The sequence below is a fragment of the Podarcis raffonei genome, chromosome 4 (genome assembly GCF_027172205.1).
Source record: "Podarcis raffonei isolate rPodRaf1 chromosome 4, rPodRaf1.pri, whole genome shotgun sequence".
Lineage (NCBI taxonomy): Eukaryota > Metazoa > Chordata > Lepidosauria > Squamata > Lacertidae > Podarcis > Podarcis raffonei.
In genome coordinates this window covers 60551221-60564527 of record NC_070605.1, presented here as the reverse complement: position 1 = coordinate 60564527, position 13307 = coordinate 60551221, and the positions used below count along the sequence as shown (strand labels likewise).

Sequence of the window (13307 nt, the reverse complement as noted above, 5' to 3'; positions counted from 1 at the left end):
AAACTGCTGATGTCGGCAGACATGTTGGCATGTCAACAGCTCCATGGTAGAAAACACTAAACTTAGTAGAATTTTAAAGCACTGCTGAGCTATGTAAGATTTAAATAGCAGTCTCTAAAGGCTTTGAAGATGTTACTAAAGGAATGCTTTTCATGCTTTGTTGTGCGCTATTTGGCAGAATTCTGGGGTTCTGGTCTCAATGTTCAGCTCAAGAAAAGTGTCAACAAAATGTATTCTTTCAAAAAAAATCAGAGAATTAGACTGAGTGCTCCTCAAAGATGCCTCATGTAAAAGCAGCAGACTGGTGGGCAATATTTGAAGAGTTAGTTCTTTCAGTGGTTATTTTCAGAAAATGCCAAGAACATTTAAAACCCCTTATTAATTTTTAATGGAACATTCTGCTAACTTTCATGGAGCACTAAGGCTGCAATTCTATACTTGCTTACCAGAAAGTAAACTCCACTGAACTCAAAGTGGGCTTACTTTTGAGTAGCCCTGCACAGGATTAAGCCAGAGATTAATTTGCGGCCCCTTCAGATGTTGCTAGACAACAACTCCCATCATCCCTGGAAAAATGGCTATGGTGGCAGGGAACAGGAGTCTAACAACATCTGGAGGGCAACAAGTTTCCCACCCCTAAACTGTCAGCCCCTAAGCCATGCATGCACCATAAATTTCACCATGCTCCAGTCCATGCAGGTGTAGTTATTAAAAGCACATAAGAGAGTTAGTTCCATGTGAGGAAAATTCTTGGGGGCTGCAAATAATTTAGTTTGCTCTGTCAGGGTGTTTTTCAGAATGATCCCACTGTTTTTGAAATTACATACTTCAACTTGTTTTCAAGAGAAATCCTACAGATGGAATACACCTCTCAAGCTGACAAAATTAAGCTGCAATTGTAGTGCAGAACAGAATAACAGGCAATTAATTACCTCAAAATAGTTTGGGGTGGGAGGATGAGTGATCAATCAATATCCCGGGAGGATATCATTTTCAGTTACAGGAAACCACCATTCTTATCAGGCTTCATGGGAAATGTTGATTACAAATATACAATGGGATATATCCAGTGTCCGTCATTCAGAGTAGACCCATTGAAATCAATGGACTTAAGTTGGATTCATTTAGCCCATCATTGTGTCCAGGCCACTGCAAGTTAATAAAATTGCATCATTGGGATAAGGGTCTACAAATCTGCTTGATCTCAATCACCAGGGGTACATATGTACAAAATCTTGGCATGTAGCATGTACGAATATGAGAAGCTGTTACTCTAGGAACAGGAATAATGGAGGCAAGCTCCATTTTAGCCACACAAGTTGTAGATGGAACTTCACTGTTCAGAAACATGCACACGCCAATACAGTGGCACCTTGGAATGCGAACGGGATTCGTTCTGGAGCCCCGTTCGCATCCCAAACAGAACGTAAGACACGACAGCACGTTTGCACATGTGCAGGTCGCGTTTTGCCGTTTCCATGCATGCGTGTGACATCATTTTGACCGTCTGCGCATGTGCAAGCGGCGAAACCCAGAAGTAACACGCTCCGTTACTTCCGGGTCGCTGTGGAGCGCAACCTGAAAGCGCACAACCTGAAGCGTCTTTATCCCGAGGTATGACTGTAATAAGATGCTAGAGCTATGCAACACAGAGTGTCTGCTACTGTTGTGCATGCCCACTATGGGGCAATTATACATAGACCTTGGGCCAAGACAATTTGTTCATTCTTAGGGAGCTCCAGAGACCTAAACACTAGCTTATTCCTGCCCCTGTGCAGATTGTACTGACCACCTGCAGAATATATTCCTCCTCTGTGACTAGGAAAAGAGTCCCTATGAAGTCATCAGCTTTGCCAACTCCTAGATAGCCATGAGTCCCACTGAAGAAGCACAAGACTCTAATGTTTTGAGCACTACCCGCCATACTGTACAATGAACTTTGTGAAGAACTATGAAGCAAAGATACAAAACTTTGGAAAGAGCCTTCCTTATTTTATGTTTCAGTGTTGTAAAAATATAGCAGTTTGTGGACGGACCATGGGGCTAGAAGGAATACGACCCAGCTACAGGTGTGCTACTGCCAACAAAAGGGTGAAATTAAGCCAATAGTATTTATTATGGCTCTCAAAGAAATCTCCCAAATCATATGCTAGACTTTGTCATTATTTCTCCATGAGAAATTATTCCAAATCTATTTTTAACAATCTGGCACACAGTAGGCTGAAAATCTGCTTTTGAGAATGCAAATGGAAAATGTGCATTGTTCAGAATTAGCCATTTATTCAATGAAACATTTGGAACAGCAATCCATTTATGCAGCATTTGAAGTCAGGCTATTTCAAAATACATCTTTAGAAGATTAGGAACAGAAGAAACAATTAGTATTAGATGTACAAAACATTCCATGTCCCCTTCACTGATATTTCTGCTTTACCAAAGAGTGGCAATTCACATTCAGCTGTTTTCATGGATATCTGCTTTTCATTATTTTTCACCATCCCCCATTCAAAGCCTTGATGTACTATAATGCATCATGCAACAATACACTGCTGGTTTTTTATATACTTTCAAATGAAAAAATGGTATTAAAAATGTACCTGCTTTGAGGCAATTTGTAACGGTACTTCTGAAGAGCTGTCACATGGAAGATGGAGCAAGCTTGTTTTCTCCTGTGCCTGAGACTAGAACCCAATGGATTCAAGTTACAATAAAGGAGATTCTGACTAAACACCAGGAAGAACTTTATGATAATAAGAGCTGTTCAATAGTGGAATGGAAGCCCTTGATATCCTTCCATGGAGGTTTTTAAGCAGAGGTTGTCTGGCCATTTGTCATGGAAGCTTTATAGTTGAGACTTTTGCTTTGCAGGGGGTTGAACTCTATTATTCTATTATTAGAACACTTATGTTTAGCTTGGGAGCAACAAACAAGCAGTTCAGAACATAACAAGCCAGTGCTTGTAGTTTGCTGCCCTTATAGCACAGCGTGGCCAGGAGAGCAGAAGGAGCAAAGCAGGGACTGTTCAGCAACATGATCACCAAGGAGCAGCAGTGGCCCAAGCAAGGGGAGGTCAAAAGTTAATGGGATGCAAAGGCAAAGACACATTTGCCCCTTTAGCCATCTATGTTATCTCAGCTAGGTCCTGGAGATACTGTCTGAGCAATCACTGAGTGCTGCCTCCTGGCTAGTGAAAGAGCTGGTGCCTTCTGATGTAGCCATTGGCTCCTTTGCCACAAAGGGGCTTCCAACTGTGGGGATATCTTCTCAGGGCTCTCTTGACCTGTGAGGACTCTGTAGACCAGCCATGAGACTCTGGTGGCAGAGGTGTCTCTTCAGAGGAAGATTTGGTGCCCAGACCCACATGGGGTGCACTATCTTTATTTTAGAAGTGCAGCTGCCATAGAACTCTGTCTCTGAGATCTGGTCTGGGGCCATGACATTCATTTGTTAAGCATTATGGTTTAACATGGCATGTAAACACAGCCATTACATACAGCAAGCAAGATGGCAAAAGTTATCTGATAATAATTCCTTTTTATTTTGTTTACGAAGCTTTTATGCTTCTTTTCCATTTTTCTAAAAGAATTCCAAAGTCGTGACTATGGTGCCAAATGCTTCAACTGAAACACAACCAACAAGAAAATACTACATTTTGGACACCACCCAGTCCTGTACTGAGCACAAAAGCCTGCATATGTGGAAAATGCGGGTTGTAATCTAACTGCATATATTATGCAGTGGAACACAAAAGGCTTGGAGAAAGCAAATGCTGCCAAATGTCCCAAGTCAGGAAAGCTACAAGGAGGAGATCTTCAAGAACTCAGTCAAGGGCTTTGGGAAAGGCACAGAGGAGAAAGAAGAAGCCCAATAAGATGCAAGAGAGGTGGCAAAAGTATATATGGCGGGAGCTGTAGTGGAAATAACTTCTAGCTATAAGCATTTTAAACCATTAACCTAGTACTACCTAACCTGGTACTCTAACCTAACCTTTTATTGAGGGTGAAAGAGGAGAGCGGAAAATATGGTCTGAAACTCAACATCAAAAAAACCAAAGATTATGGCCACTGGTCCCATCACCTCCTGGCAAATAGAAGGGGAAGAAATGGTGGCAGTGAGAGATTTTACTTTCTTGGGCTCCATGATCACTGCAGATGGTGACAGCAGCCACAAAATTAAAAGACGCCTGCTTCTTGGGAGAAAAGCAATGACAAACCTAGACAGCATCTTAAAAAGTAGAGACATCAACTTGCCAACAAAGGTCCGTATAGTAAAAGCTATGGTTTTCCCAGTAGTGATGTATGGAAGTGAAAGCTGGACCATAAAGAAGGCTGATCGCCGAAGAATTGATGCTTTTGAATTATGGTGCTGGAGGAGACTCTTGAGAGTCCCATGGACTGCAAGAAGATCAAACGTATCCATTCTTAAGGAAATCAGCCCTGATTGCTCACTGGAAGGACAGATCGTGAAGCTGAGGCTCCAATACTTTGGCCACCTCATGAGAAGAGAAGACTCCCTGGAAAAGCCCCTGATGTTGGGAAAGATGGAGGGCACAAGGAGAAGGGGACGACAGAGGTCGAGATGGCTGGATAGTGTTCTTGAAGCTACCAGCATGAGTTTGACCAAACTGCAGGAGGCAGTGGAAGACAGAAGTGCCTGGCGTGCTCTGGTCCATGGGGTCATGAAGAGTCGGACACGACTAAACAACTAAACACCCAACCTGGTGCTACCTAAGAATAAGCTGATAGCTTGGCCCAAGGTCTATATATAATTGCTCAGCAGTGGGCATGCATAACAGCACAATTATTTAACCTTTACTATAATTGTCAGTCTGCCCTTTTTTGTATTTCATTTCCCCTCTCATCTTATTCTGTGTATTTCCCCCTATATACTAATCTACATAGATACCTGCTATTTAGAAGACCGCTTCATACCATCTGATGGATTCTAGTCCATAGCTCATACCATAATAAAACGGTTAGCTTTAAAGTGGCACGAGACTTAGGAATATAAAAACAGCCTGCAGGATCGGGCCAAAGGACTCATCATACTGTTCTCACAGTGGCTAGCAAGATGCCTGCGGGAAACTAGGGGGCAGAACATGAGCACAAGAAGAATCACCCCTCCTGTGGTTTGTAGCAATTGTTATTTGGAAGTACTACTGCCTCCAACTGTAGAGGCAGAGCACAGCCAACATGGCTTGTAGCCATTGATTGCCCTCTCCTTCATGAATATGTCTCATCTTATTTTGAAGCCATCCTAGTTGGTGGCCATCACTGCCTCCTGGGGTAATGAGTTCCATAGTTTGACTAAGCTGTGTGAACATTTTCTTGTTTGCATCATAGCTTAGGTGAGCCTTAAACAGAGGATGTCCTTGCTCCCCTCACAGTCTTAACCACCACACTACTTCAAATATCTGTGAAGGAAAAGTGTAAAGCACTCCTAAAATACATTTTGAAAAGTGAACTCTCTCTCTCTCTCTCTGCAACATAATTTGGAGCTCAGAGCCTAGTGTCTCATTTCCAAAGAAGTCTTATATTTTGAACCTAGTTCTGACACAGAAGACAATTTCTCATCAGAATTGGAAAGTCAGTGGCAAAAAGATGGACAAATTGCACCTCAGAACTGCCAGCCTGAACCACAGTTCCCAGGAGGGTAAACCTTTGTGGTAAGTGAGAGAAGAGACAGGCTGACTAACAGTAACTCATGCTTTGCCATACCACACTGGCCAAAGTTTTGCCAGGCTTTTCAGTAAATCCCTCAGTACAACTGATGAAGTGTGGAAAAATACATAAAACAGTATACAGAACTGCAATGTTGTTCTGAAGTTGTGTGTTTCAGTGGTTCTTTCCAGTAATTAACCCCCAAAATGAGCCCAAGAGAGGAGTTAAATAAGCATTGTTCTTCCTCCCTTTCCTATAAAGAAGACATACCTTCTTCCTAAACTAGAACGCAGTTATGCATTCTGGTTGAATAAAATAATTTCATCATCCCTTAAAAACAAAAAAAATCAAACTTCTAAACAATGGCCAACAAATTCACATAAACCATTTCTATTGCAAAGCAAGCTTTGAATACTAAATTTCATACTAAATTTCATAGTGAATCGTTGTAAACCATTCCACTTATAAGGTATTGGTCTTAGTAACCAAGCTGTTAAGGTGGGAAAAGGTGTGTTCACACATGAGAAACATGAAATCCCAGAGTTGGTCATGGTTATCAAAACAGAATATAAGGTCACCATAAATTTGACCTAATTTGGCAGCAGTGTCATTTTCTAAGCAGCTATTTGGGCAACTGGAAGGTTTTGAATATGGTGATATTTAACAGGCCTAACAGTGCTATATACATGTTTACTCAGAAGCAAATCTCACTCAGTTCAATTGAGATTGCTCACAGGTAAATGGGTATGGAGCTTTCATCCCCAAAATGCATGGACCGTCACTATGAGTCATTATTTATTTAAACTACATAAACGGACTACTGAAAGTACCAACATTTCAAGTTTTAGAAATTTTCTAGTAAACAAAAACAACAAAAGATCACCCAAAGAGCAACAAATGTATTGCTAATGTTTGCCTAAGTAGCAACAAGTATCCTTGTAGAGTATTTGAGGATAATTTGAAGGTTAATATGGGACCAGTAGAATTTATAGGAATTGGGCTCAGATGTAGTATTTTCTAACACAGGACCACTTCCAACTTTAAAAAGGCATATCCAACAAAAACCCAAGCTCACTGATGGTACAAAAGATTGAGCACACAGTAATTTGAGAATTCCAGTTATGTGAACCATGTGTGTGATTTTCACTATAAAAGGAACAAAAAAACTTCAAAACTCAGCAAGATCAAAACAGAGCTAGCTGACTGGCAATGGCAGTTACACATGTGCTGTTCAACACATGTTGGAATTCTGCAAACTTGGTCCTTTGCCATTTGAAGTGAACTTCAGCTGATGCAATTCAAATCGAGGAACTGAAGCAAATTTAGCATCACATTCCGCCTCATGGCATAAATTGTATAGCAATCTCACCATCAACAGCACTAATCTTACATGACACAAGAAAGGGAACTCCTTTTTCCCACCATATGCTCTTTGGGGCCTGGAGCTATTTCTGTAGTGATCCCCAACAAGCTTTTTCCACTTTAGCTTAAGAAAGACATGCAGCAACAACAGTTGCATTGGCAATGTACATCGAGTTAACAGAGTGCCTATTCAAAACTTCCCCTAAGTTCAATAAGCGTGTATAGGATAAGTTACTTCTAAATGAGCAATGACACACTAAAAAGTCAAGCCCCCTACCCCTGTAGAAAACAAAGCCTTCAGATGAGGCATGGGATAGGGGAAAGAGTTGAAGCCTCAGCAGAAGCCAACCTCAGATTTAGGTTAGTGGATACACACACACACACACACACACACACACACACAAGTCCAACTCCCACAAATCACAAGCTAGTTGACACTATGCAGGAGCTTTACCAATTCTCAGAATCAGTGGTTTTCTTGATTGACCAAATTAGCTCAATAATCGCACAAAACACTATGTATGCTTCACTGTTTCTCAGAGATACGACTAGTCACATCTGTTTGTTCAAGACAATTAGCAATTGCTCCTAAGTGAGTAGATGAGTGATAGCACAGCAATATGGAAAGAATGCCTGAGCTGCTTTTTGGAGAACAGAAAAGGGGTGCACTTTTAATATATGGAACAGGGCAGCTGCAATATTGCCAAAGTGAACTGCCCTTGGCCAGAAAAGGCAATTGTTTCTATTCCATTTGCTGTTCCCAACATTTTGAAGTTTGGGGAAGGTAGTTTTAACACCAGAATAGCAGCTTTTTAGACTGCAAAAAGTGGACCTTAATGATACTAAGGAACAGCCAACGGCAACAGAGTTCTAGTGTTTCTGCTGGATTTTTTTCAATAACCTTATCCAGAAAGCCAAACTCTGAAGCAACTTCATGTAGCAAAAAAGTATCCATTCGTATACAGTACAGTGATCAGTCAGTTATAAGTAAATACAATTTAGTCAGACAGAACTTTATTGCATGTTAGGTTAACAATCATTGTATCAAATACTATTGTGTTTAGATCTCTGGAAGGGATGGAACATAAATTTAAATAAATAAATAAATAGGTTCAGTTATGAAACAGTGCAAATCTGTCTTCCAGCATTTTTGCATTGGCAATGTTAGCTGAATTGCACCAACAAAAATAAATTCAAACCTTGCTTACAAACACAATTCACTAACTTTATGACTCCCGGTGGGCAACTGTTACTTATGCAAAGTATGCTTGCAGGCCCAAATGATGCAATGCTCATCCATTAAGCATGCTCAACAGCTTTTTAAAGGTGGGAGGGGGTTGCATGCACTTAGTAACTTCAAAATTGCACAATCTCACACACATTTGGCATTGGGTTGCTTTTTAAAGCATTTGGAACTGTTAGATTTGGAAGTAAAGCAAGTATCGGTAAAATGACAGTAGTCCCTGGAGAATGGATTCACACTGTCACTCTTTTCCCACCACAAGAAGATTTTGTTCTAATCACGCAATGCGTGCTCAAGTGCCCCCACACAAGGCAATTTAGCACACTATGGTTTAAACCACAGAGCCTAGGGCTTGCTGATCAGAAGGTCGGCGGTTCAAATCCCTGCAACGGGGTGAGCTCTCGTTGCTTGGTCCCAGCTCCTGCAGTTCGAAAGCACATCAAGTGCAAGTAGATAAATAGGTACCGCTCTGGTGGGAAGGTAAACGGCATTTCCGTGTGCTGCTCTGGTTTTGCCAGAAGGGGCTTAGTTATGCTGGCCACATGACCCAGAAGCTGTCTGAGGACAAACACCAGCTCCTCGGCCTGTAGAGCGAGATGAACGCCGCAACGCCAGAGTCATCTGCAACTGGACCTAATGGTCAGGGGTACCTTTACCTTTATGCATAAAAACAGTAATTGACAAAATTCCACAAATGAACTTAAGGCAAAACCTAAGTGGTGGCAGGAAAAATTAGCAACTTTTTGGCAAATGACAAATAATGCTCTTATTCATTTAAAATCATCCTCAGAAGCAGATATTTTAAACCAGTCTCAGAATTAAAAAAAAAAAACCCAAACCCATGGCTTTACCTTGAACAAATATCCTTTCTGTCTTGAAAACGGAAAAGGGAAGCGTGCAGATTTCCATGCTAATAAATTAGAGTAAATGTGTTTGCCAAATGGGAAGGCACATCAAACTGCTCAAAGAAGTCATTAAGAGGTTTGGAAGGAAGTGTCACCAGTATGCGAATGACACTATGCTTTATTTATCCTGTTTTGACAAAACCAGATGAGGTGGTAAAAGTCACAGAATAAGTATGGGGAGCCTGGTCATAACCTCAGCCAGCACGGCCAGTGAACAGAGATGATGAGAATTGGAGCCCAACAACATCTGGAGGGCCACAGGTTCCCTAGCCCTGTCATAAATGGCTGCCTGGGATTAGCAATCATCAATTGATGAGGGTGAGCAAACCAAAGTTGAATCTAGATGAGATAGCGCTATCAAGTTGAGTCTGATTAGTTTGCAAGTTTGTGATTCCCTTTACGGTTAAATGGACTTGCACTTCCTCTGAATCATAAGATGAGCAGGTTGAACATACTCCTCAACCTGGCTTTTCCTCCTGGAACCAAAGGCAACAGTGCTTTTCACTCCCTCAGTTTGATATGCCAGCTGAGGCCAGTGCTACAGAATGGTGAGCTATCCACGGAAATTGCCACCCTATGGAAGGTGCTCTGTTTGGTGCTGCCCTTGAAGACTGTTTGCAAACTTCAGTTAGCTTAGTTCAGAACTCATAAGTCTACTTGTTACCAAGAATAAGCAAATGGAAGCACACAGCACTGGTATCTAAAGAACGTTATTAGCTTTCAGCTTGTTGGAGCAATTCAAGGTGCTGGTTCTAGCCTTGAAAGCCATAAACTAACCTGGGCCAGACTACCTCAAGAAGCATCTTCTCCCATGGAAGCTTCCCTACACTATAGAGAGCATTACTCCAAATCCCATCTTTATCTAACATTTGATTGATGAAAAGAAGGAACACAATATAGTCTTTTGTGACCATGCTGCGGCACTCTCCTTCCCAGTTATGCTCTTATAAAGACTTTTTTATTGCAGCAAGCAATTGGATGATAAAACATGACTGCATCTTAACTGCTGTACATGGGTGTTTTAGGCTATTGTATTATTGTGTATATATGATGCTGTTTTATTGGCCACTGTTTTACATTTTTCATAAGCTATAAACTGCACTGATATGGAGATTATATCGTAAAATAAATAAAACAAATGCATTTTTCCCAGTGGCTAATGAACATACAATAAAAATGCCTATCTACAAATACAACATAATTAAAAGGGGGGTGTAAAACTATTATTTTGCATTCATGTGTAAAACACATAATACTATGCTCCTGTAAATTAGAAGACCCTGTGTCATCTTGCCAGCCTCTCCCAGCACTGTACTGCCATTAAAAACAGCCAATTCTCAACAGTGTCCAACACTAGTGAAAAATGCTAGGGTCCTCCTCATACAGTATATACGCATCCTCTGCTCTTATAAACTATTCCAGAAAGAGAGATGGCAACAAACTAATTTGTTCATGAGATTATTCAGCATAGTCCTATGTCAACAACCAACATACATTTAAACACAAGCAGAAGCCCCCTTGGGTAGACTAGTAGAAAGCCAAATATAGTACACTGGGTACCCACAACCCATCATGATCAAAGGACCTAATATACTCTAATTAGCACTTTTAACAAGAAAAGCATTTTATAGTTTTATCTTGCTCCTTCTTGCATCATCAATGCTTATGGTTTTCTTTGATGTTTTGCTTTTAAAACTATATAGTTTAGTTTTGCCCTGTGAGGTAAATCAGTAGAATTCCCATTTTACAGAACTGAGGCTGAAGACTTTCCCTGGGCCACACAGGGAGGCTGTCACTTGACAGGGATTTGAACATAGCCTACAATCCAGTTAACAAACCATAAAACAACATCTAGCCCAAAGGACCCTGCCTTTAGCACGCAGGATCAGCAGGCTGGAACTATCCTGACTAAAGGCTAATGATCAGGTTTTATTTACAGAGCCACAGAAAACAGCTATATTTTGGCACTCGAACCATGGTGAGCTTGTTGCATGCATTCACTACCACACACAGGATTCAGTTTTTGGTATGACCTGGCTAATATCATAGAATCACAGTTGCAAGGGACCCTGAGGCTCAATGTATCCCAACCCCGAGCACTGCAGGAATATGAAGCTGTCTCTTACCAGGATTGAACCTGTAACCTTGGTGTTATCAGCACCGCACTATAACCAACTGTACATGACATCAGACAATCTTTTAAAAATATATACTGCAGATGATCCATGTGAGCAGGAAGTCTAAACTGGGTCTTCAGGTCCATCGGGGAGTATGCCATGCCAGTGTGAGAACACTTCTCAGGCAGGCACAGCAACTTGACTTTGATGTGATGCCACCTGTAAGGGGCTCTGGTACTATTTCCATGCCAGGCATCACATTTAAACTGTGTGCCAGTACTTTGTATGTAGTGGTGGAGACAAGGCTAACTGAAGCGTTTGCCAGCCATTCATTATTCCTATACACGTATGTATAACTCGGTCCATTCACGTGCAGAATAAGACTGCAGCCAACTCTTAATTACACACAGGTGTTAGGTGCATTTACAAGTTATCAGGTTTGTGTGGAACACTTACGTAGACGAGACCGCCGTTGCCTCTGCTTTGGCCCGAAAGATTAGCACCGGCTGGGGAGTCAACCCGCGCAGACTTTTAAAGTCTCCCCCCCCCAAGCAGCCTTCAACAACTGACGCCCCAAGACTACTAGAAGCTCTGTTTCTGAAAGGAAATTCTCATGCAAAAGAATTGCAAACCCACACGACGAGCACACTATATTCTTATTTCGGAGCGTCCCTCACAAGGGTCGGCCGCCGCTTTCCCACCTTGGGCGTAACTTTCGGCCAGGTTGCTGCAGCCGAAGACTAAGCAGCGGCGTCTCTTTCCTCGAAGGCGCCTTCCGCCGACTCGGAGGCGCCGCCTTCCCCGCGCGGTCCCGAATGCATCCCCGCCGCCCCCCTCCTCGGTTTCCGCCCCCTCTCCTGAGCCCCCTTACCTTGGTACGCGAGGCTGAAGCGCGCGCCCACCGCCAGCAGGAGAGCAGCCAAGCATACGGAGGGGCTCCGCATGTTGCCCTCGCCCTGGCGCCCCTTCGGCTCCCACTGCAAGGCTGCCGGCCGACGCGAGAGCCGGGAGCAAGCGGGCGGCTCGGGGAGGGGCGGCGAGCAGGCAGAGGGGCTCCCCTTGCAAGCTCCTCCCTCCGCAGCCTCTTCCCGCTGAAACTTCACCACAGCCTCCCTCCTCCTCTCTCCCCACAGGACGCCGAGCTCAGCTGCAAAGCAGTGCCGAGGGAGGCTGAGGTGGCCCCGAGGGGCGCCTTCCTAGCAGCAGCGCTCGTGCAACGCTCCCGAATCAACTCTGGAATTTTTTTAACTGGGATTCGGCCAGTTTAAAAAAAAATAATTTCACCCATTGCGGTTTCGAAATATATTTTCCCTCCACGGGCCGTTTGCAGAATCAGTTCATTTATGATGGGGGAGAAGCAGGAGCTTGGAAAGGGTCAAGCACGCCCAGCCGCCTGCTGCTTTGCTCAAGGCCGCCTTTTCGGCGAACCCGCCTTGGGTTTCCTCCTCCCTCCGTCAGCCCTACTTGTAATCCAGACCACGATGGTCTCGCGCGCCAGACAAAAAGGATGACTGCGGGCTCCCCTCCTGCCTCTGAAAGGCTTGAGGCCTTCCCAGACATGCCCGCCGCCCAGGAGCTTTTGGTGTGTGGCGGGACTTCTTCCAGCGTTACCCCTAGGCCGACACAAGTAAAGCGGTATCCTGCCGCCACTCACGGGGAGCGGAGCCTTTAGCAACTCTTCTACTCCGATGCAGGGAGGGAGGAGAGCACTGCCTAGGTTTTAGGCCAGTTTGGTTTTCTCAACAGGGACATAGAGGTTGCCTCAGTTCCAGTCAGCGGGGAGTAAGAGAGGCAAAGTGACCTCCGCGTGGGCTTCCCAGACATATCTGGTCAGCCACTGTAGGAGCAAAATGCTGGGTTTTCGGGAAAGAAAATGCAGAGAAGTACATGCATTGACAATTGCATCAACGGTGACACCTATCTTCCTTAAAATCATTCCTCAAAACTCATTTTTTCAGCATGCCTTTTCCACTAGATCCTAATTCCCAATTAACCGATCTTTAAGTACATGTAATGAAAT

At 43.2% G+C, this 13307-nt stretch overlaps 1 protein-coding gene across 2 annotated transcripts in view; it reads right to left on the bottom strand.

Moving 5' to 3' along the window:
* Positions 1 to 12333, bottom strand: part of SRPX (sushi repeat containing protein X-linked) — a 29721-nt gene extending 17388 nt beyond the window's left edge. For both annotated transcript variants that reach the window (XM_053386939.1, XM_053386943.1), the window contains exon 1: positions 12159 to 12333. In XM_053386939.1, the coding sequence (XP_053242914.1) occupies positions 12159 to 12231 (73 nt within the window). In that variant the 5' untranslated portion in view covers positions 12232 to 12333. The remainder of the gene's footprint in view (positions 1 to 12158) is intronic.
* Between the last annotated feature and the right edge of the window lie 974 nt (positions 12334 to 13307).